The following is a 22,405-nucleotide window of genomic DNA, read 5'->3' on the forward strand; positions in this document are numbered from 1 at the left end:
TTAAAAGGTAAAGGTACCCCTGCCCGTACGGGCCAGTCTTGACAGACTCTGGGGTTGTGCGCCCATCTCACTTAAGAGGCCAGGGGCCAGCGCTGTCCGGACACACTTCCGGGTCACGTGGCCAGCGTGACATCGCTGCTCTGGCCAGAGCCAGAGCCAGAGCCAGAGCCGCACACGGAAACGCCGTTTACCTTCCCGCTGGTAAGCGGTCCCTATTTATCTACTTGCACCCGGAGGTGCTTTCGAACTGCTAGGTTGGCAGGCGCTGGGACCGAGCAGCGGGAGCGCACCCCGCCGCAGGGATTCGAACCGCCGACCTTTCGATCGGCAAGCCCTAGGCGCTGAGACTTTAACCCACAGCGCCACCTGCGTCCCCTTTAGTAGATTAGGGCCTCATCAAACCCAAATCCGGCCCTGGGTACAGCACAGAACTAGGCAGATTGTTGCAACAGGGCAAACAAAAATCAGATGGACTAGACAAGCATGGCACATGTATAGATAGCCCTAGGCAAAACCAGCCCATCCATGAGGTGCGATGGAGCAGCTGCCTCAGGCGGCAGAAATTCAAGAGGCAGAACCCATTCACCATAGAAACAACCCAGGTAAGGAAGGTGGTAGCGGAAGAGCAGCACAGTATTTCATTGGCCAATTTTGCCACCCCTCACGGTAGTGTGGGACCAGTGGCAAAGCTCTGGGGAACACGTTGACTCTCACTGAGCCCTCGCAAAGCCTCACTGCCAGGAGGTGAGGCTTTGCGAGGGCTTTTCCTCAAGGAGAGCGTCATTCCGCCCCCCCCCCCCCTCCCCGGCACATTGTGGGCGGCAGCAGACCATTTTGCCTCAGGTGGCAAAACGTCTTGGGCCACCCCTGCCATAGGGCAAAGGTAGATCCAAGGTTGTTTGCAATAGATATTGTAAGGGGACAGAGAAGAGGATGGAGAAGGAGAAGAAAACTCATTAGGATTCTTAACCTGAAAAAGAAATAACTTCACAAAGACTTCAAAGCTGATGACGGTACAAGCTGACTTCAAGCAAAACTCTCCATTCTAACAGAGTAAGCATATTTCCGGCACTAAAAAGCACTCAGGAAAAAAATGTCTCCATTTCTGGAAACTATTTTAAGAAGTATTAAATTAAAATTAACTGCTGATTTATTAGCTGCTTCCAAGCAAGCTTTTTTTTTTAAAAAAAGGGGGGGAAACACAGTCAAAGGAGATTTTGTTTGCGACTGTAAGGAACTAAAAGCATTATTTGTTAATCCCTTCATTCCTGCCAGATTCGGTTCCAATATGTGTGTGTTTGTGTGTCTGTGTGTGAATTTCACATTTGAAACAGCTAATAGTAACAGTAATGTTAAAATTCTGCATCTTAACTAACATAAGGAAGCAATGAATCTCTGAATGATGTACGTAAGTAAACTAAAAACAAGAATACATTGATAGAATACAATAGAGGTGGTATTCAACTGAGTTATAACTCAAAGTAGAGCCAATGAAATTAATGAATGTGAATGACACAAAAAAGCATCCTGACATGCAGATAACACAAATCAGGAACTCAATAATCTTACTGTCATACCCACTCATTCAACGACCATATTCTCCTTGCAACCAGCCACTCAATTATCACTTCAACAGAACACTTAGCAACCAATAACCACGTACAAAACCGAAATATAAATAGTGCGAGACCCAGTCATTTCTTCCCCAACTCTCACCTGGAGCAATGCAAACACGCTGGGTGGCATACAGCTAACTCAGAGTAAAGGTAAAGGTAAAGGTACCCCTGCCCGTATGGGCCAGTCTTGACAGACTCTGGGGTTGTGCGCCCATCTCACTTAAGAGGCCAGGGGCCAGCGCTGTCCAGAGACACTTCCGGGTCACGTGGCCAGCGTGACATCGCTGCTCTGGCGAGCCAGAGCCGCACACGGAAATGCCGTTTACCTTCCCGCTGGTAAGCGGTCCCTATTTATCTACTTGCACCCGGAGGTGCTTTCGAACTGCTAGGTTGGCAGGCGCTGGGACCGAGCAGCGGGAGCGCACCCCGCCGCAGGGATTCGAACCGCCGACCTTTCGATCGGCAAGCCCTAGGCGCTGAGGCTTTAACCCACAGCGCCACCTGTGTCCCTCAACTCAGAGTAGTCCCGCTGAAATTAATCTAATACTAGGCCCATTAACTCCTGGCTAAGTTTACAGCTGTTATATCAGCATCGAATACTGGAGAATATGGGACACAACAACAGAGTTAGGTTTGGAGAGAACAGCCTTCCAACAAAAATAAAACTGCTTTGTTAAAAGGCATCTTATCAGCCACTGATGCACAAAGAAGAATTATTTGGACATATCCCATCCCACCCCCAAAAAAGTTTCTTCAGAATACCTTTCCTGAGGACTTGAGACCGATTAGGACATATTTGAAAAAGACTTAGCAGTCAAAATAGAGCTATAGCCAGTTGTTCAGGAGTATTATTGTCCTCCATTCATGTGTGTTCTCTGAAGTACATTACAAGTATATTTTCATATTTGAAGGTCTCACTGCTAATCCGTTTTTTATACATAGGGACCCTGTATTCTCTGTATTCTGCCTTAGGACCAACTGTAGCCTGCTTGAGTGTTTCCAAGCTTAGCTTCCTGGAGTGAAACATGCCTCCAACCTTGGTTCAGAAAATGAAATAAACGTGTGCTTACTATCTGAATTTCCATTATTTGTGGAGGCAGATGGACCATACAGGTCGCCCTCAACCCTGACACAACTTATGCAGCTATGCTAGACTCAAAGCCACAGCCAGAAATTACCAATTCAAGTAGCCCTGTGGATTAAGCAACTTGACAGGACCTAGTACTTTCATATCCTGCCTTTCTTCCATAATGGAACTCAAGGTGCATGCAGAAAACATTCTTGTTCAGGCAATCCTATCCAGACACATAGAACGCTGGCACGTGTTTTAAATCAGGTTTGCATCTTTCCAATGATTTTAATTATTCTTCTGGATCATTCATTCATTCATTTATTTTTAAATGACAAAAACTTTATTGAGTGATGAAAAACTAGGTGTAGCATTAGGACAAACAAGGTTTGAGCATCACTGTAACATTAGTTTCCAGCTTCTCTTCTTTATACTAGAAGCGCAATAGACTGAATATTCAGAACATTAGTCAATTAAACTTCACTCCCAAACCCAGAAAACTGCATAGTTAAGCAGTAGTACAAATACATTTCTGCAAAACCCCTGAAGATCAAATTTATTTTTTGCTGTGATTTTGGTACAAATGTGATCACCAACACTGATCTTCTGGATCTTTTAAATATTGTAGTTGTTTTTCACTAGCAATCTTATTGTTTTTGGAAAACCGCTTCGAGTTTTTGTTACAACTGTACAAATTTTGCAGAATGAGTAAAAATCAGTAAGTACGTGGAGTTCCTAGGTGGTCACCCATCCAGACGCCAACCAGGCCTTGACCTGCTTAGCTTCAGGACGTTGGGCTGCCTCATATGCCTTCGGACTATGGCCTGGGATGGCAGCAAAGGAAAAGCAAGTCTCTGCCCATTGCTGGCAAAGAGAGAACAATACTTGCCTCTGCACCTTCCTTCCTTTCCTTTCATTCTACAGCAGAACTGGGTAGAAGGTGGATTGGGATCAAATGGCAGATCCCTGAGCCATATGGGCAAGGGTTTCCAACTCCCAGCAGCTTCAATGTTTCCCAACAAGCTGACTTTCCCCACCTGGATTAGGACGCTGAAATAGAGAAAGCTAACCAGGAGAAGACTTCTGCATGAAAGAACTGTGAGCTCAGCTCAGTTGCAGCACTGAACACCTTCTGTTTTGTCATTCTAAGGGCAGCTGGCTCTGATGGGTAAAGGGACCCCTGAACATTAGGTCCAGTCATGGCCCACTCTGGGGTTGCAGTGCCCATCTCGCTTTATTGGCCGAGGGAGCCAGCGTACAGCTTCCGTGTCATGTGGCCAGCATGACTAAGCCACTTCTGGCAAACCAGAGCAGCACACGGAAATGCTGTTTACCTTCCCACTATTTATCTACTTGCACTTTCAAACTGCTAGGTTGGCAGGAGCAGGGACTGAGCAATGGGAGCTCACCTTGTCGCGGGGATTCGAACCGCCGGACCTTCTGATCAGCGAGTCCTAGGCTCTTTGGTTTAACCCACAGTGCCACCCGCGTACCCAGGCTCTGATGGGTAGACGCTAGGATTCTAGCAGGGAGGAGAAACAAGTTGTTTCTGGTAAGACTGCAGTCTGTTCCTCTGCCCTACAAAACTAATCTCTTTTACAGAGCCACAGCCACTTCCTGAATCACATAAAAACTATGATTCAGCAGGCAGACCCTTTAACAAGCTCTTCCCTCCGGTAATTACAGGTCCTAGTTATGCCATAACATAGTTGTCTACACTGATCAAATCCCATGGTTGAAAACTTGACCTTGTCCTTATATTCCCCTGCCACCGCTCACCTTCCTACTCATCATCTTCCCAATACACTTTTTACACAGTGATGGGTAGCATTCAGATTAGCATTCAGGAGCGGGAGGCGAATTAAGATCCCCTAAGGATACTGGAGTTCTGCAAAGTTATGCCTCCGCTTACCATGCATGCGGCAGGTTCAGAGTGATGCTGCCTTTGATTTCGTCCCCAAAGCACATATACCCCAGGGTGGCCAACGAGACGTACAAGGTCATCACAATCGCCATGCCAATGTTGAGGGCCAAGGGGAAACGGTCGACTTCTTTCATCCTATTCTGGAGGGGAAGGACCTAAAAAAGAGAAAGGGGGAGGAATGTAAGCTCTTTTTATATGCAATAACAGCAGCAAGAATATTACTGGCCCAAAAATGGAAGCAAGAAGAATTACCGACGATTGAAGAATGGAGAATGAAGTTAATGGACTATGCAGAACTAGATAAACAGGAAGGATTCGAAACCGGCGGGACCAGAAATTCACAGAAGACTGGAATAAATTTACGGACTACTTGAAAAGTATTTGTGAAGATCAGACGACGTTTGTAGGTTTGCAAGAAGTTTTCTGAGGAGTATTATTGGAAGTATTGCAAAATTGGAGAAGGGGAAGGATGATTTGTTAAGAGATGTAAAGGCAATATAAAGTTAAGAAATGCATAAGAAGTGGTTAAAACGGTGGATCATCAGAGGTGCTGATGGAAGTCTAAAAAGATTGTATAAGTGATAGGTTTTGTGGTACATTTTATAATTTATATGTTAAAATCAGTTAAAAAAATTAAAAAAGAAAGAAAGAGAAAGGGAGAGGGAGGGAGAGAGAGGAAAGGTAGGCGAGAATGATCAAAGAGCTTTTTTGTTTAAAGTTTCTCGCTACACGTTTTGAGAACCATTAACCCAAGCTATCTCAAAAGAAGAGGGAGGGGTTTTTTCAGGGTGGGGAGGTTGCATGCAGAAGCCTCCTCAAGAAGGGAAGAGGAAATGGGTTCCATCCAGTGTTAGAAACTCAGGTATATAAGCTAAGCGCCAAATGGCTCACAGGTGTGTGAAGTGCAGCCCTCAGTGTACCTGAAAATGGATGGGTTGCATTATAACCAATGAGGTTGGATGGAAATAAAATGCAAAAACTGCAGACTGGTTCAATACAGTTAGAGCTAGAATGCATGCAAAATACAGTGGTGCCCCGCAAGACGAATGCCTCGCAAGACGGAAAACTCGCTAGACAAAAGGGTTTTCCGTTTTGGAGGTGCTTCGCAAAACGAATTTCCTATGGGCTTGCTTCGCAAGACGAAAATGTCTTGCGAGTTCCTGCGGGTTTTTTCCCCTTTTCCCCCCCTTTTTCTAAGCCGCTAAGCCGCTTATCCGATAAGCCGATAAGCCGCTAAAAGCCGCTAAAAGCCGCTAAAAGCCGCTAATAGCTAATAGCGCTAATCCGCTAAGCCGTCAATGGGCTTGCTTCGCAAGACGAAAAAACCGCTAGACGAAGAGACTCGCGGAACGGATTCTTTTCGTCTTGCGATTCACCACTGTAAACACAGTGACATTTTGCAACAGCGTTGGTAAGTGATTGTAAAGCTCTTGAAAGTTCTAGTTCTTACATTGGGATTGGAAAAGCTCAGATAGTATGTCCGAATGGCTGCTACTAGGTGAATTTTAATTTAATATTGAGGGTGGGGGGCGGAAAGGGGTGTTGCTACAATATGTTGCATGCATCAGAGCTGTTCCACTTGCGCAGTGGACCCCCCTCCTCTCATCTACTGCTGCTTTGCTCCCTCAAAATAGGCTACAGAAGGTTGCCCCCACAAGCAGATGGGCTCATAGGGAGAGGCAAGGAAGGTGAAGTTCCATTGGTCAGGCTCTGCTTTTGGGCTTTCCAATAGGTATCTGGTTGACCAATGAGTTTGCAGGATGGTGGATGAGATGGTCCACTAGCCCGATGCAGCATGTTTTCTTTATGTTCTTCGGAGATCTTGTTGCATGAGCAGGAAACGCTACAAGAAACGGACTATTGTATTTTAATATTTTGTTGGAAGCCACCCAGAGTGGCTGGGGTATAAATAATTTTTTTATTATTATTATTATTATTATTATTATTATTATTATTATTATTACATTTTATTAAGTACAAATTAGAAAAACACATATTTCCAACAAAAGAAAAAGAAAATGCATACATAGTTGTCAGTGGAAAGCCTCCTACCCTGATCTTAGGGCACCAATAAAAGAAGACTGTAGAGAAAAGAGTCGTTTGCAGGGATAAAATATAAAGCTGTCCAAAAAGGGGAGGGAACTCTGACAAGTGGCCGCTTGCTTTTAACTCTAAGCATTAATAAGACTGTTTGCATCATCTGTCAAGATCCAAGTCAGTGGCATTTTGAAGATGATAATCCTGTTCTTTAAAAGACAGGGAAGGAAGAAGAAAAAAGTAATTTAGCAGCCATTCAACAAATCCAGAGCTTGTTTGCTTTCTACAAATTAACATGTTCTCTCTGAAAAGCAGAGATAGCCCCAATTTTTTTAAAAAATGAAACTGAGAGGCATCCAATTCAAAGAAGGTTCACATCTAAAAGAAATTAAACATTTTCCTTTTGCTTAGCTCATCATTATCTAGAACACCTCACAGGGAGGCAGGGAACTGCAAACATTCACTTTTAAACAGAATGCAAAGTTCACCTGAGTTCCTTTCAGCAGGAAGGAGCTGCCTTTAGGAATGTTAAAAGCGTATCTCAGCACGAGTTCAGAAAATAGGAACAAGGTATTCCTACAAAGATAATCTGCCAGACTTCACCTGTGCAGAACAAACACTGTGCAAATTTCGCAGGCAGGCTAGCGCTTTCTGGAAACCTAACCCATATGAATATCTAGGAATAGCTCTTTGCTGGGAACCATTTACAGTGAAAGTTAGCTATTAACATGCTTTGGGGAGGGGTGGTCTTCATAAGGCCACCTGAACTTATTTAATCCAGATCAAAGATGTGGAGTTAGAAAACAGAAAAACTGAAGATCAATCCTCACTTACTACTTTTCTGCTTACAGAGGGTGTTGTATACCACTTGCCACGACCTAGAGACTGAGATAATATTCTTCAAGGGCAGCAGTACTACTTGACTGTTGATCAGACAACTATCTGACTTTTAGAAGACATCTGAAGGCAGCCCTGTTTAGGGAAGTTTTTAATGTTTGATGTTTTATCGTGTTTTTAATATTCCGTGGGGAGCCACCCAGAGTGGCTGGGGAAACCTAGCCAGATGGGCGAGGTATTAATAATAATAATAATAATAATAATAATAATAATAATAATAATAATAAATTACTATTATTGTTGTCGTTATTATTTACTATTCTTATTAGCTGTCAAAAATATTAAGCAAGAAACTGACAGATGTCTGGAACAGCCCCAAATAAAAGGGTGCAAATATAAGAATTATTTCCAAGTACGGCTGGAATATATTGCATTCAAATCTTTCGTTTCCCTAGTTTCCCGTCCCACCCTTCCTCCTTCCCCTTATAATTTGCATGCAAAGAATTAAAGAGGGCTGACAAGACTGCAACACTGCTGTCAGCTCCTACTATCAATACTCCCTCAAGTCATTGTCATGACATTTACAAGGTTAAGGTCAGCAGGTAACCTCCACCCGTCACTCTGCGGTGACAGCACCCACACCCCAGAGCCCCCCTATATACAATTCAAAATACGGAGATTTAAGAAAGCCAATTTAAGTCTGAAGCCATGTCCTAAGGCTGCAGCCAAGTCCTGTAAACAGAAGCAGTCAGTTGAAAGGCACAGATTCAGCATTTAAGCTCTGGTGCCTCTTATTCAGAGCCAGTGTGGTGTAGTGGTTAAGAGTGGTAGTCTCGTGCGTGCCCAAGGATTAAGGCTTTCTGGGAGATGATCTAGAATGAAATGAAAAAGGTATTTAAATATACCTTCCTGAAGAAACCAGAGGCCTTTCTCCTGGGCATAGTCAGCCAATTGGTGCCAAAGAAGGATAGAACTTTCTTTATGTACGCTACAGCAGCAGCAAGAATACTCATCGCAAAGCATTGGAAGACTCAAGATCTACCCACCTTGGAAGAATGGCAGATAAAAGTAATGGACTATATGGAATTGGCGGAAATGACTGGCAGAATCCGAGACCAGGGAGAAGAGTTGGTGGAAGAAGATTGGAGGAAATTTAAAATCTATTTACAGAAACATTGTAAAATTTTTGAATGTTGATGACATTGAAATGAAATGAAGGGGTTCTAGTATTAAGGTAAAAATGGATTGATATTAGATGAAAGCTTGAAGCTAAAATATGTGAGGAAGAATAATATGAATTTGCTGAACCAATTTCTAAGTGGAATACAAAAAAGGGAGGCGCGAGGAAGTCAGGAAAATAAGTTAACTAAAGAGGAGAAACTAGAAAAAATCGTTTGTGTTTTTGTATTTTTGTATTTTTGTGTCTTTGTATTTTCTCTTGTGCTTTTTGTTTTTGTTGACTGTCTTGTAACTTTTTTTTTTTTGTTGTTGGGAAAATTTAATAAATATCTTTAAAAAAAAAAAAAGAGTGGTAGTCTCGTAATCTGGTGAACCGGGTTCGCGTCTCCGCTCCTCCACATGCAGCTGCTGGGTGACCTTGGGCCAGTCACACTTCTTTGAAGTCTCTCAGCCCCACTCACCTCACAGAGTGTTTGTTATGGGGGAGGAAGGGAAAGGAGAATGTTAGCCGCTTTGAGACTCCTTTGGGTAGTGATAAAGCGGGATATCAAATCCAAACTCTTCTTATTCCAACAGTGAAGTTTTGCTAAGGGTGAATCAGCTTCCAAGGCCCACAGAGATGGAAGAGGTCCAAGCAAGCAGTTCCCTCAGTGGTTTCAACAACCAACCACCCTTTCCAGGAGGGAAATAGGAGTCTCACACAGTACCCTTAGAAAACCACAGTCCACAGGATTATTTGGGGGAAGCCATGAGAGTTAAAGTGGTAAAATACTGCTTTACATGTGTAGTGCAGATGGGGACCAAGCAAAGAGCATCAATTTAAAGTCCTCTATCACTGGGCTCCAGAACAGATCTCGCAAGCTTCTGAACGGTCTCAAGGTGTTATGCATAAGCAGCCCTCTCTGTATTTTGCATTAGAAGGGGGCAGAGGGTTGCACCCTGGCTAAACAAAAACATCTTGGAGGTCCCAGGCCACAGGAAGGTTAGGCTGGCCTCAATTAGAGCCAGGGCTTTTTCGGCTGTGGCCCCGATCTGGTGGAACGCTCTGTCACAAGAGACTAGGGCCCTGCGGGACTTGACATCTTTCCGCAGGGCCTGCAAGACAGAGCTGTTCCACCAGGCCTTTGGCCAAGGCACAGTCTGACCCCCTCCTTTGGCAATCCTCACAGAACTCTAGCCCAATGGTTGGCATTAATTCGATTTTGAATTGATTTTAAAATGAATTGATTTTAGAATGCTGTGTTACTTTTATTGTTGTTGGCTGCTCTGAGCCCGGCTTTGGCTGGGGAGGGCGGGATATAAATACTTTATTTATTTATTTATTTAATTTATTTATTTATTTTTAATATCCAAATTCTGCTCCCCAAGTAAGGCATGCCAGGTGATCACGTCTAAGCAATTTCTCTTATTCGCTACGGAGCACTTTCTGCTATTTCGCTTTATTTATTTTGATACGCTCTTTACCTTCCACTCTGGGCTATTTGCCTTGCCATATAAAATTGTCTATTATTTTCTGCCAACTTTCCAGTTCAGAAAGATCAACAAGTAAAAAGAATGATACAAACAAGAACTGTAACTCAGAGAGGATGGTCGTTTTAAATGGCATAAATTTCGTCCTCTTGGGAACATGTTTAATTTTGTTCCATATTTCCGAGACTGACTTTACGCCCTGAGCCAAGGTCTCATGATTTACTTTGCCAACCCTCTTAGTTTCAGATGCTAAGTTTATGCATCTAAAGACCTAAGTGAAGTGGTATATGCATTCTATCCTGTGAAGCAGCGAAGGGGAAGCTGTGTCACTCCAAAAACTGCTGGACTACAACTCTCATCAGCCCCTGCCAGTGCAGCAAAGGATGATGGGAACTGAAGTACCAACGTATCTGGAAGGTCATAAGTTCCCCACCTTTGCTGTCAATAAATATCAACTGTGACGGCAGCACATTTTGAGATAACTCCATATATTTCCGTAATCTGGAATACATAACAGTAGCAATAACCAAACTCATGAAAGAAACCAGAGAAACAGGAGTGGTAATCTGGGAGAAAGCTTTTAAATGAGGAAGAGCCCGAATAAACTCAGCAATTGAAGCAGCATCAGCAAATTTTGAGACATAACACAGAGGCTCAGTAAAATGGAAGAAACTGAATGGGATAAAGCCACCACTTCCACTTTATTTACCTCATTAAAAGCAGTTATTAGTAAAAAGAACCCCCCAAAAATCCCATAAGCCTAACTGAATACAATATTGAAAGAACAGGCAGCCCAAACTTCATCAGACACTGGAAGACAGACACTAGAATTTTAACAATACTCTGTCTGGTACGAGGTAAGAAAATAGAGGCAGTGCTTTTTTTCTGGGGGGACGCAGACCCCTAAACATTTGGTGAATCTAATGGAAGAAGAAACTAAAAAAATAAAAAAAAAATAATTTATTCTCTAGCATGGTGAATCGTCAGTTCTGTTGTTACTCCTGATGGCGGCCTCATTTCCTGTCTTGGTGTTTCGTGAGTCTCAGACGAAAGCGAGGGTTTAATGAGTACCCCTAAATATATATATTTTTTTGGGGGGGAAGCACTGGATAGAGGTAATTTCAGACAGATAATGTCTAACATAACTGCTTTGGAAACATATAGGAGACTTTTCGGTCTTGTCGTCCAAAATCTAACCTGCACGTGGATTATCAAATGATCAACGAATCTCTTACAGTGAGGCTATTATTCTATTTGCCTGGTTTACTGGTCAATTTCTAGCTTTCAAGTCTATTACAGGAAGACAGGTATCTCATGTGGAAGAGCCTGGGTTTTTTCTTTCCTCCTTAACTTCTCGCCCCCAAAATTTGCATTCATCTCTAGTCTTTGGCCCAAAGTCCTTCCAGTGTTTTGACTAAGGTTTCACCTTCCTGCCTTGCTCCCAGCAGAGCAGCATGCCAGAGTCTGAGCCCACCTGAGCTCAGCTGCTCTGGAGACCTTACAGTAGCACCAAGCAGGGAGAAACATCAAAGCCCTTTCCCTCATTCCAGGAGAGATCTGCAGCCTGCCGTGGAAGCTATGGTACAGCATCTGCTTCTACCGAGAGAAGGGGAGGCTGGCACAATCTGCTTCCCGCCAGCTTCTTCCACTCTCTGCCCACGCATTTTTGAAGCATGCTATTCTCAGCGCTAAACACACACACCTAAAACCTTAAAAAAGTCATTTTTAGGTTCTTGGGAACCTGGATTCTGAACTCGGTGCCACACTCAGCGCTTCTAAGTCATCGTGGCATGCACAAAGCACGTGATCTGGGCTCGAAGGGCAAAATTGCGGGGGCGCAATTAGTGCCAGCACCGTCCGTTAAGAGTTTGGGTGTAATCTTCAACACCTCCCTTTCCATGGAGGCACAGATTGCAGCTATAACAAAGGCGGCATTTTTTCATCTCCGCCAAGCTAAGCAGTTGGCTCCTTACCTCTCTCGCCCTAACCTAGCCACTGTGATCCATGCAACGGTCACCTCCAGACTGGATTATTGTAACTCGCTCTACGTGGGGCTACCCTTGAGACTGACCCAGAAACTCCAGTGGGTGCAGAATGCTGCAGCGAGACTCCTTACGGGGTCTTCGATGCGAGATCACATTCACCCAGTGCTATACCAGCTGCATTGGCTCCCGGTGGAGTACAGGATCAGGTTTAAGGTGCTGGTTTTAACCTTTAAAGTCCTTTCTCCTTCTGTATTGGAACTCCTATTTGGGGACTTCCCTGGCTTTTTTCTGGCCCATGTAGGACCAGTCTGGATAGTTAGCCTTGGTGAAGACTTGACGTTTTTATCCCCAAAAAAGTTTTTGATTGCGTTTCCACTGAAATGAGGATGCATTTTAATGTTTAAATGTTGTATTTTAATCTTGTTTTAAATCTGTATTTCAATCTTTAATCTTGTTTTTTAAGCTGTATTTCAATCAATTGTTTTTATATTTGGTGTTAGCCTGGTGTTAGCCTGGTCTTGGCTGGGGAGGGCGGGGTATAAATAAATTTATTATTATTATTATTATTATTATTATTATTATTTCAGCTGCCATCAGTTCTCCAGGGTTTCATGCAAGGTTTTCCTCCAGCCCTACCCAGAGATCCCTGGGATTGAACCAGGAAACTTTTTGCAGACAAGAGTGTATGCTCTACCACTCAGCTGAAGCCTTTCTCTTAGAATAAAAGCCTCTTGTGCCTTCATGGAAAAGCACTAGCAACAATTCTAGGTCCAGGCTGTCAGTGTTTTGCGGGAGTGATTCAAGCGCATACTGGAAATTTTGGTTTGCACAATCAATACAGATTAAAGCACCCTGCTGACCTGGCACAACACAACCACTGAAAAGAATCAGATTTTTTTGCAATGGGGAAATGCACTGAAAATTGTGGAAAGAATCTTCCCTATCAAAGGCACACACAAATTTGGGGGTCTCGTTTACCCTGAAGGTCTAGTTCTGGCCACTGGAGTAGAACAGAGGCCAATTCTATTTTCCCCGAGATGGTGAAGAGATGCATTTCAACTGCCGTTGCCTTTAGGTAATAATCTTAAATTCTAAAACGGCACTTACCACTCCTATTCCTTCAAAAGCGAAGACAGCCGTGCCAAAGAAAAGCGGGTACCTCTTCCAGTCTGCCACTAGAGAAAGTTTTCGAGGAATGGATAAACCCTGGCAAGAGACATCATAACGAAAACAATATTGACTTTCTGTAGTCCATTATGCCAACCCAATAAAAGCCTGTCCTGAGCATTCTGGACCATTGAAGATACTGGACAGACTTCAAGGACAGCCCCATATACAGAGCATTACAGCCTTCTAACCTGGAAACGACTACAGTTGCAGCCCTAAGCATGTCTTCTCAGAAGTAAAATCCAGCTGGATTCAATTGGGCATACTCCCCAGGAAGCGCAGCTAGGATTGCAGCCTAAGGCATGAATAACTGAAGTTAGGCCCGATTTCTCCAGGAAACTAGATACAAGTAGGTAAAAGGCAAATCCGAACATCTTCTAGGTGCGTTAGTAGGTGGGAAACTATTATTTGTGGAAGAGCTGGGCCATTTGAGTGCACTAGCACAGCCCAACAGCAAAAAATCTCCACTGCTGGAAGAAGGAAGCCTCTGAGTACCAGCTGCAAAGAACCGCGACTGGGGCGAGTGCTATTATGCTCAGGTTCTACTTGCAAGTTTCCCATAGGTATCTCATTGGCGAGAACAAGATGCATGGGTCACTGGTCTTATCCAGCAGCCAGGTTTTTCTTATGTGGAGTCATTTTTGAATTTTATTGATACTGATGCTGCAATTTATGTTGTATTTTATGCTGTTTTTAAGTCACATTTTAATCAATGTTTTACATTTGTTGTTAGCCGCCCTAAGCCCAGTTTTTAAGCCGGGAAGGGTGGAGTATAAATAAAATAAGAAGAAGAAGAAGAAGAAGAAGAAGAAGAAGAAGAAGAAGAAGAAGAAGAAGTAGAAGAAGAAGAAGAAGAAGAAGAAGAAGAAGAAGAAGAAGAAGAAGAAGAAGAAGTATACCAGAATTATACTCTACCTAGGGCTGGGTGATTCTTGGTTCTCAACATCATGATATATCACCAGCTAAACATCGGGATGGGACACGGGTGGCGCTGTGGGTTAAACCACAGAGCCTAGGACTTGCTGATCAGAAGGTCGGCAGTTCGAATCCCCGTGACGGGGTGAGCTCCCATTGCTTGGTCCCTGCTCCTGCCAGCCTAGCAGTTCGAAAGCACGTCAAAGTGCAAGTAGATAAATAGGCACCGCTCCAGCGGGAAAGTAAACGGCGTTTCCGTGCGCTACTCTGATTCGCCAGAAGCGGCTTAGTCATGCTGGCCACATGACCCGGAAGCTGTACCGTTGGCCAGTGAAGCGCGATGAGCGCCGCAACCCCAGAGTTGGCCACTACTGGACCTAACAGTCAGGGGTCCCCTTTACCTTTACCTTTATCAATAGATTGCCCAGACCTACTCTACCTAGACTGGTAGCATCCATACCAAATGCTTGGGTTTGGAGCACGCCAGGTTTGTATTTTACCTGTTAAAAACGCCCAACTATAATTGGGGAGTGGGTCAGGAGGATTCCCATGCAAGACAAGAAGGTTGAAATCTTGGGCCCCTTAAGGCTCACTAATGGACAAGTCAGTGTTGCCCCTGCGCCGGACCCTTAAAAATGCACAAAGGAAAAGGTAATTGCCCTGTATTTCCTAAGTAATGGAGATGCGGTGGTGAATCACAATGACCTTTAAACAGATGAGTGAATCTGAACAAGTTGACTAAAAGGTCGTTGTCATTCAGCGGTGTTGGTTCTGGCTATCCACCGGATGCATCACTCAGAACTGTCAGCTTCTGTTGTTGTTTTCACTAATCTCCATCCACCCCCAAACCTCCACACAACATGGGGCTGAAAGTTTCATTACACGTATGCAACGAAGGTGGGCTGGGAATTAAGCCGAGACCTTTTCGGTTGCAGGAGATAAGGCTATTGATCAGAAGCTGCTAGTCACAATGGCTACTGAGTGCTTCCAGGATAAGAGGCAGCATGGTTCTGAATGCCAGTACTTTGGGAACAGCAGCAAGACAAGGCTATTCCCTTTATGCCCTGCTTGCTGTGGTCTAAACCACTGAGCCTCTTGGGCTTGCCGATCAGAAGGTCGGCGGTTCGGATCCCCACGACGGGGTGAGCTCCTGTTGCTCAGTCCCAGCTCCTGCCAATTTAGCAGTTTGAAAGCACGCCAGTGCAAGTAGATCAATAGGTACCACTGCAGAGGGAAGGTAAATGGCATTTCCATGCACTCCGGCACTCGTCATGGTGTCCTGTTGTGCCAGAAGCAGTTTAGTCATGCTGGCCACATGACAGAGAAAGTTGTCTGTAGACAAACACCGGCTCCCTCGGCCTGAAACCAAGATGAGCGTTGCAACCCCATAGTCGCCTTTGACTGGACATAACCATCCAGGGGTCCTTTAACTTTTACCTTTTTACCTACCATCTGGTTGGCCAGATGTGGGGAAAGGAATTGGGGACTTGATCAGCCTTTGCTCACATCTCGCAGGGCTCTTCACACCTAGCTCTGTGCATGCTTCCAGCTAAAGCAGTGCTAAAATGGATTATCACCCGTGAGCCAAAGCGCAGCCCCCAAGCGGGACGCTGGGAGGAAGGAAAGAAAAATGAGTGCAGAAGCAGGTCCTTACTCACCTGGATAACATATTGATAAATGATTACAAGACTGGTGGCCATGGCTATGTTTGCGAGGAGTGAGAGCACAGACAGACTCCGAAGATCGCGGATGAAGACCAAGAGGACAGTAAAAGGGAGGAAACACAGCATATATATTCGCAGATCAGTAGTCATTTTGTCTGAGGCGCCACTGACTCCTGTGGTGTTCACACCAGATTTATTTCCAAGAATCCCTTCGTGAACCTGTAAGAAACAATACAGGTTATTTTTAAATTACTGAAATTAGACAATTAGTACAGTTTCAAAATGAGGAAAATGCCTTGTCTTCCCAGGATAGGGCACCTTTATGCTCAGCTCTTGGGCCAGGGGTTGGCAACCTAAGGCCCATGGGCCACAAGCGGCCCATGGGGGTTGTTTAACCGGCCCATGGACCCCCGCCACCCACTCAGTTGGCTCCCGTACACTGTGCTAAACCAGTGCGGTGCACAGCGGGGACCGCCTTCCACAATGCTGGCCGGCTTCCCATTGGCTGCAGGAACTTCCTGCTGTGCACGCCTCCTCCGCGCCAGAAGGAGCGCCGGAAATGGCGTTTGCGCATGCGTGTTGCGCGCATACTCCGGCCCACCGTGGCACCTGCAGGACCATGAACCGGCCCAAGCCACAAAAACTTTGCTGACCCCTATCTTAGACCTCCTTTATGCCAATTAGCTATCAGGGCAAGCTAAAGGTGCTGGTTTTGGTGTATAAAGCCCTGCAGTTTGGGGCAAGGATACCTGAAATATCGTCTCACCTCTTAAATACCCGATCAATCACTGACAAGCTGCAGCCTTTGGGTTTTCTGCACAGTTGCCATACAACCCAAAAAATCTTGGTCAATCAAAGCAAATTTTTGCCCGTGAAACCTGCACACATTTGATTCTGGACAATAAAAATGAGTTTCGAAGGAGGAAAGCGTGCGGTGTTTTGACACATGCATCCCAGACCAGACGGGACCTTAAGAGAGGAACTAGCTCCTATGGATGAGTGCCTCTGAGATAGCCTTCCCCATCTTGGTGTGCTACATTTGTTTGGAACGAAACAGCAAGCATTGGCTGGTTCGGCTGATGAGAGCTGCCATCCAAGATATCAAGAGAGCACCGGGATGAGAGAATGCTCTTCTAAGACATTAAAACTTTTCAGTAGCAGACACCAGGGATGTGTGTGTTAATAACGATTCACTGAAATGATTATCAGGTTGCAGAAACAGGAATGTTTTTGAAATATCAACCATGTAAAAATAACATGCTGCCCGAAGAATAGGTGATGCCTTTCATTCATTAAAAAGCTTTTTATGATCAACCAATGTCAGCTAACCGTCAGCTTTAAAAGGTTCAAGCCCCACATTGGGTGAAAGATTCCTGCATTGCACAGGGTTGGAACGAATAGCTTTTAATGCTTTTAATGTTTGATGTTTTACTATGCTTTTCTGTATTTGTTGGAAGCTGTCCAGAGTGGCTGGGGCAACCCAGTCAGATGGGCGGGGTACAAATAATAAAAATGTTGTTGCTGCTGCTGCTGTTAAACAAAATGGCTGCACTTCACTAACTTCAAGGATGCCATGTTACATGACAGGCAAAATATCCGATTTGCCAATTGCAGCACAGCCAGGACTGAAAAGCAGACAGCCTGAAGAGAGACACACACGCGCATGAAGTTAACAAAACAACCCTGAAAGAGCAACTGGCCTCCTCCTCCTTCTCCCACATTTCGTCTGGGGCTGAGCAGCAGTTTACTGCTGATTGTGGTAAGATGATTGGTAGACGTGTGACTCATCTTCTGCCTAACCTAGTCTCCTTCGCAATGTCAGACTCAATATCATCAGCATCTCCAACCACTCGGTCACCATCACTTTGAAGCAATGGCAATTTCCTCCAGTGCGTCACATCACAGAGTTAGTCATGTTGGGCCAGGCCATGGTAAACATTATCCCGCTCTCCCCACACGCACACACACACACACAAAGAAGAAAAAGAAACATGGTCAGAAGTAACTTGGCAAAATAATGCTTCCAACTTTGTGATTTCCTCCATGCAAGATTTTCAAACCTGCAATGGTCTTGCTGCCCCCAACACCATAAAGCAGAGGGTTTCCTTTTTCTTTTTTTTTTCAAATGCCCTGCGAGGACCTTAAGGTCCACAAATAACAACACTTTGGAGGTCCCAAGCCTCAAGGAGATTAGATTGGTTTCAACTAGGGCCAGGGCCTTTTCAGCACTGGCCCCCAATGTGGTGGAACGCTCTGTTACAAGAGACTAGGGCCCCGCAGGACTTAACATCTTTCCACATCTGTTCTGCCTGGCCTTAGGTTTGGAATCGGTCTGACCCTTATGTTTCCCTCCCCTTATGGTCTTGATTTATCAGCTACTTTAAAATGAGGCTGCATTTTAAATTGCATTTTAACCTGTATTTTAAATTGGTGGTTTTTTTCCTTTTCCTTCCCGCCCCCCTCTTTCCCCCTTATTATGTTTTTACTGCGATTTTATTGGTGTTAGCTGCCCAGCTCTGGCCGGGGAGGGTGGAGTATAAATAAAATTCAGTATTATTTATTATTATTATTAAACGTTATACTTAAAAGCTTATATGACGTCTGTGCAGTTGTACCGCCCAAGGTAGCCAATGGCGGTAAGAGCAAAAGCAGCATGCAAAGAGCACGAGTGACCCAACAGGCAGGCAGCCCTAAGGCTGGCTCCTTAAAGTAGGGTTGTGGACAAGTTGCAGGAAAGGCTCTGAAGAAGAAGAGAAGAAGAGTTTGGATTTGATATCCCGCTTTATCACTATCCTAAGGAGTCTCAAAGCGGCTAACATTCTCCTTTCCCTTCCTCCCCCACAACAAACACTCTGTGAGGTGAGTGGGGCTGAGAGACTTCAGAGAAGTGTGACTAGCCCAAGGTCACCCAGCAGTTGCATGTGGAGCAGCAGGGAATCGAACCCGGTTCACCAGATTACGAGTCTACTGCTCTTAACCACTACACCACACTGGCTCAACACCAGTGAAGGAGCTCAACACTCATGAAAGGTAGCAACATCCTTCCCAAGCAACCAATGGCAAAAGGAGAACAGAGATGGCTTCCGAAGCCGTTGGGGTAGCTTGCGGAGGCTTGGAGCAACATTCAGATGAATAATGGACTGCTATTAGTATGAACAGGGACGCGGGTGGCGCTGTGGGTAAAAGCCTCAGCACCTAGGGCTTGCCGATCGAAAGGTCGGCGGTTCGAATCCCTGCGGCGGGGTGCGCTCCCGCTGCTCGGTCCCAGCGCCTGCCAACCTAGCAGTTCGAAAGCACCCCCGGGTGCAAGTATATAAATAGGGACCGCTTACTAGCGGGAAGGTAAACGGCGTTTCCGTGTGCGGCTCTGGCTCGCCAGAGCAGCGATGTCACGCTGGCCACGTGACCCGGAAGTGTCTCCGGACAGCGCTGGCCCTCAGCCTCTTAAGTGAGATGGGCGCACAACCCCAGAGTCTGTCAAGACTGGCCCGTACAGGCAGGGGTACCTTTACCTTTACCTTTTTATTAGTATGAACAGATCTGCAGCCTTCACTCTCGGGTAGCTCTGAAGAACAGCAGAATACTGCAGCACACTGCCTGAAGAACATAAAGGAGACAGAGGCTTGGTAGCGAAAGAGCCCTTGCCCAATCAGGAGTTAAGAGCCTTCTGCTCGTGCAAAGTGGGGGGTCTCCGATTCCCCTCACCCCCCAACTGCAGCCCCTGGATCTGTGTTGTTAGGACACCCTTGCAGAAAGTCCCTCGGACTTCCAGAGGGACCACTTTTCAGGGGGCTGCAGCGGGAAAGGGTGAGTCTAGTGAGACCCACTGCATAAGCGGAACTCTTGTCTGTGGCTCTTACTCAAGTCAGTAATGGCAGCGGCATCAAAAGCAAGACCACAAGTGGTATATCAAAGAGAGCTTGGAGAGAGCAAGACAGAGACAGAGGAGAGAGAGAGAGAGAGAGAGAGAGAGAGAGAGAGAGAGAGAGAGAGGAGGCACGATGCTTTGCTTGACACAAATAATGCTAGGGTGGGCCTGCAGAACATGGCGCACAGCCAAACTACGGAATTCACTCCTGCAGTGATGGCTGCCAGCCTGGATGGCTTTGAAAGAGGCTTAGACAAATTCGCAGAGGGAAAGGCTGTCAATCCACGGCTTCCAGCCACAATGGCTAGGTTCCCTCTCCACTGTTAAGAGGCCTCCAAACACCAAGTGTGGGGATCTGCAGGTGAGGGGAGTGCTGTCATGCTCAGGCCCTGCCTATGGGCTTCCTGTGGGCATCTAGCTGGCCACAGGGAGAACAGCTGCTGGCCTAGATGGACCTTTGACCTGACCCAGCTGGGCTCTTCATGGGGAATTACAGATACGCACACCCTGCCATTTTTTCCTACGTGCCCCAAGTGTTTCCACATTGGTAATGAATTTGGGAAAAGTTGGATGGAGGCGATCTTGGTTCCTGGGTAGGAATTACCGTACTTTTCCATATATAAGACTAGGGTGTTTTTTACTAAAAAATAATGTTAAAAGGGGGGGTAGTCTTATACACGGGGGGCAATCTTCCCCCATTTTCTTAATTTTGAGTCCCCCCAAAATAGGGGGTGTCTTATACATGGAAAAATACTGTAATTTGGGAAAATAAGGTGACTTCATCTAGACCAGTTTCCTAATGTTGGGTCTTCAGCTGCTTTTGGACTACAACTCCCATCATCCCTAGCTAGCTAGACCAGTGGTCAGGGATGATGGGAATTGTAGTCCGAAAACAGCTGGAGACCCAAGGTTGAGAAACACTGATCTAGACATAAGATGGGAGCAAAGAAGGGGGGGAAGGGGTAACTGAATTGATTTTGGAGCAGAACCTATTGGGAGGAAATTAAGAGAAAATGACTTGGGACCATCTGGGTCTTAGTACCCATCTCCAACTTCTGCAGTGAAGCAGACTGTATGCTGTCAGAGAATAGATTTATAATTAAATAATAATAATAATTTATTATTTGTACCCCGCCCATCTGGCCCAACTTTGGCCGAGGGAGAATTGGAAGTAAAGGTGACCTCAGAACAATGTCCCCAAATTTTGCAGGTGGCTTTGGAAGAACGGGAAAGAAAGTTTTCAGGCAAATGAGCATAATGGTCACAAATCCAATACTGGGGTGGGGTGTCAACTAAACAAATTGCTTGGGGGCGATTTGCAGAGGTAGCTGTTTAGTTTGCCTTTGGCAACAGTTGTTATTTCAAATTTCCACCTATACATACAAATCAGCATTCAGATTTTATGAAAATGAAGTCTTTAGGCCTGTGCCCAAAATACTGTAAGGACCTAGCAACACTCTTGACTGCTTGGGTGGGAACAGCTGGTGAAAGGGCCCACTCTGTTCCCTCTTATTCTTTGCAAGTAATCAGCAACTGCTGCCGCTTACCTTCACAACACAAAAGGGAAATGGAAAAGGAACAGCCAACACTTAAGCCAAGCTGAAGATGCTGTTCAGAAGAACAACACAGACAGTTTTCACCGGTGTTACATGTGGGCGTATGCAACAGCTCTTTTGAACAGCAGGTGTAAGAAGCAGACAGAGCGAAGCTGTACCCACAAATTTCAGCGCAGTTGCCACAGCAAGAAACAAAGGAGGCAAAATTGCAGGGCATTTTTATGAAGACAAGGGGCTGCATTCAGGCCTCACCTTCGCCAGCCTCCTATCCATGGTTTGATGATCGAGAAGAAGCCATGTGCTCAAGCACTCTCCCCCCTCTTCAAGTTCTCAGCAGGGCTGGGTGATATATTGCCCCAAACTGGTTTGTACTCCATATTATGAATCGGTTGCATGATTTCTGACCTGGCCATAGATTGCAAACCAGTGTGGTGTGTGTGTGTGTGTGTGTGTGTGTGTATGTATTTGTGCGTGCTATGCCAAAATCACAATGCAAGAAAAACCATGAAACCAGCCAGTGTCTCTACATAGTAGTAATATTATTATTATTATTATTATTATTATTATTAATTTATTATTTATACCCCGCCCATCTGGCTGGGTTTCCTTATTTCAGACATTGTAGTATATCAATATATCATCATGTTTAGCTGGTGATATATTGCAATGTTGAAAACCAGGTATCACCCAGCCCTTGCTCTCCGTTGAGTATAACAGTTCCCTCTATTTATACTGGTCCCCTCCTTTTGTGTTGCATTTCAGATTATAAGCTCCTTGGGGCAGAGACCTATCCTCTACTACTTTGCAAAGGTCCATGTCCAATAGTTTAATTATTATTCACTGGTGTTTAGTTTTACTTTTTACTATTAGTGGGTTAAACCGCAGAGCCTAGGACTTGCCGATCAGAAGGTCGGCGGTTCGAATCCCCATGACGGGGTGAGCTCCCGTTGCTCGGTCAGGGGTCCCTTTACCTTAATATTAACAACGACAACAACAACAACAATAAGTATTAATTTTTATACCCCGCCCATCTGACTGGGTTGCCCCAGGCCAATCTGGGCAGCATCCAACACATACAAACACATAATAAAACATCCAACATTAATAGGAATAGTAAA

The 22,405-nt window shown here is 45.1% G+C and overlaps 1 protein-coding gene across 4 annotated transcripts in view; it reads right to left on the reverse strand.

Annotated features, from left to right (window-relative positions):
* The window catches only part of SLC36A4 (solute carrier family 36 member 4), a 101,305-nt gene that overhangs the window by 55,022 nt on the left and 23,878 nt on the right, over positions 1–22,405 (reverse strand). For all 4 annotated transcript variants that reach the window (XR_013838252.1, XM_079973888.1, XM_079973889.1 and 1 more), the window contains exons 7-9: positions 15,858–16,082; positions 13,225–13,323; positions 4,598–4,764 (exon numbers count right to left, since the gene is read on the reverse strand). Coding sequence is in view for 3 of the 4 variants with exons in the window: in XM_079973888.1 (XP_079830014.1) it covers positions 4,598–4,764; positions 13,225–13,323; positions 15,858–16,082 (491 nt within the window). In the remaining variant the exon portion in view is untranslated. The remainder of the gene's footprint in view (positions 1–4,597; positions 4,765–13,224; positions 13,324–15,857; positions 16,083–22,405) is intronic.

This window comes from Podarcis cretensis, assembly GCF_951804945.1.
Source record: "Podarcis cretensis genome assembly, chromosome: 4".
Classification (NCBI taxonomy): domain Eukaryota; kingdom Metazoa; phylum Chordata; class Lepidosauria; order Squamata; family Lacertidae; genus Podarcis; species Podarcis cretensis.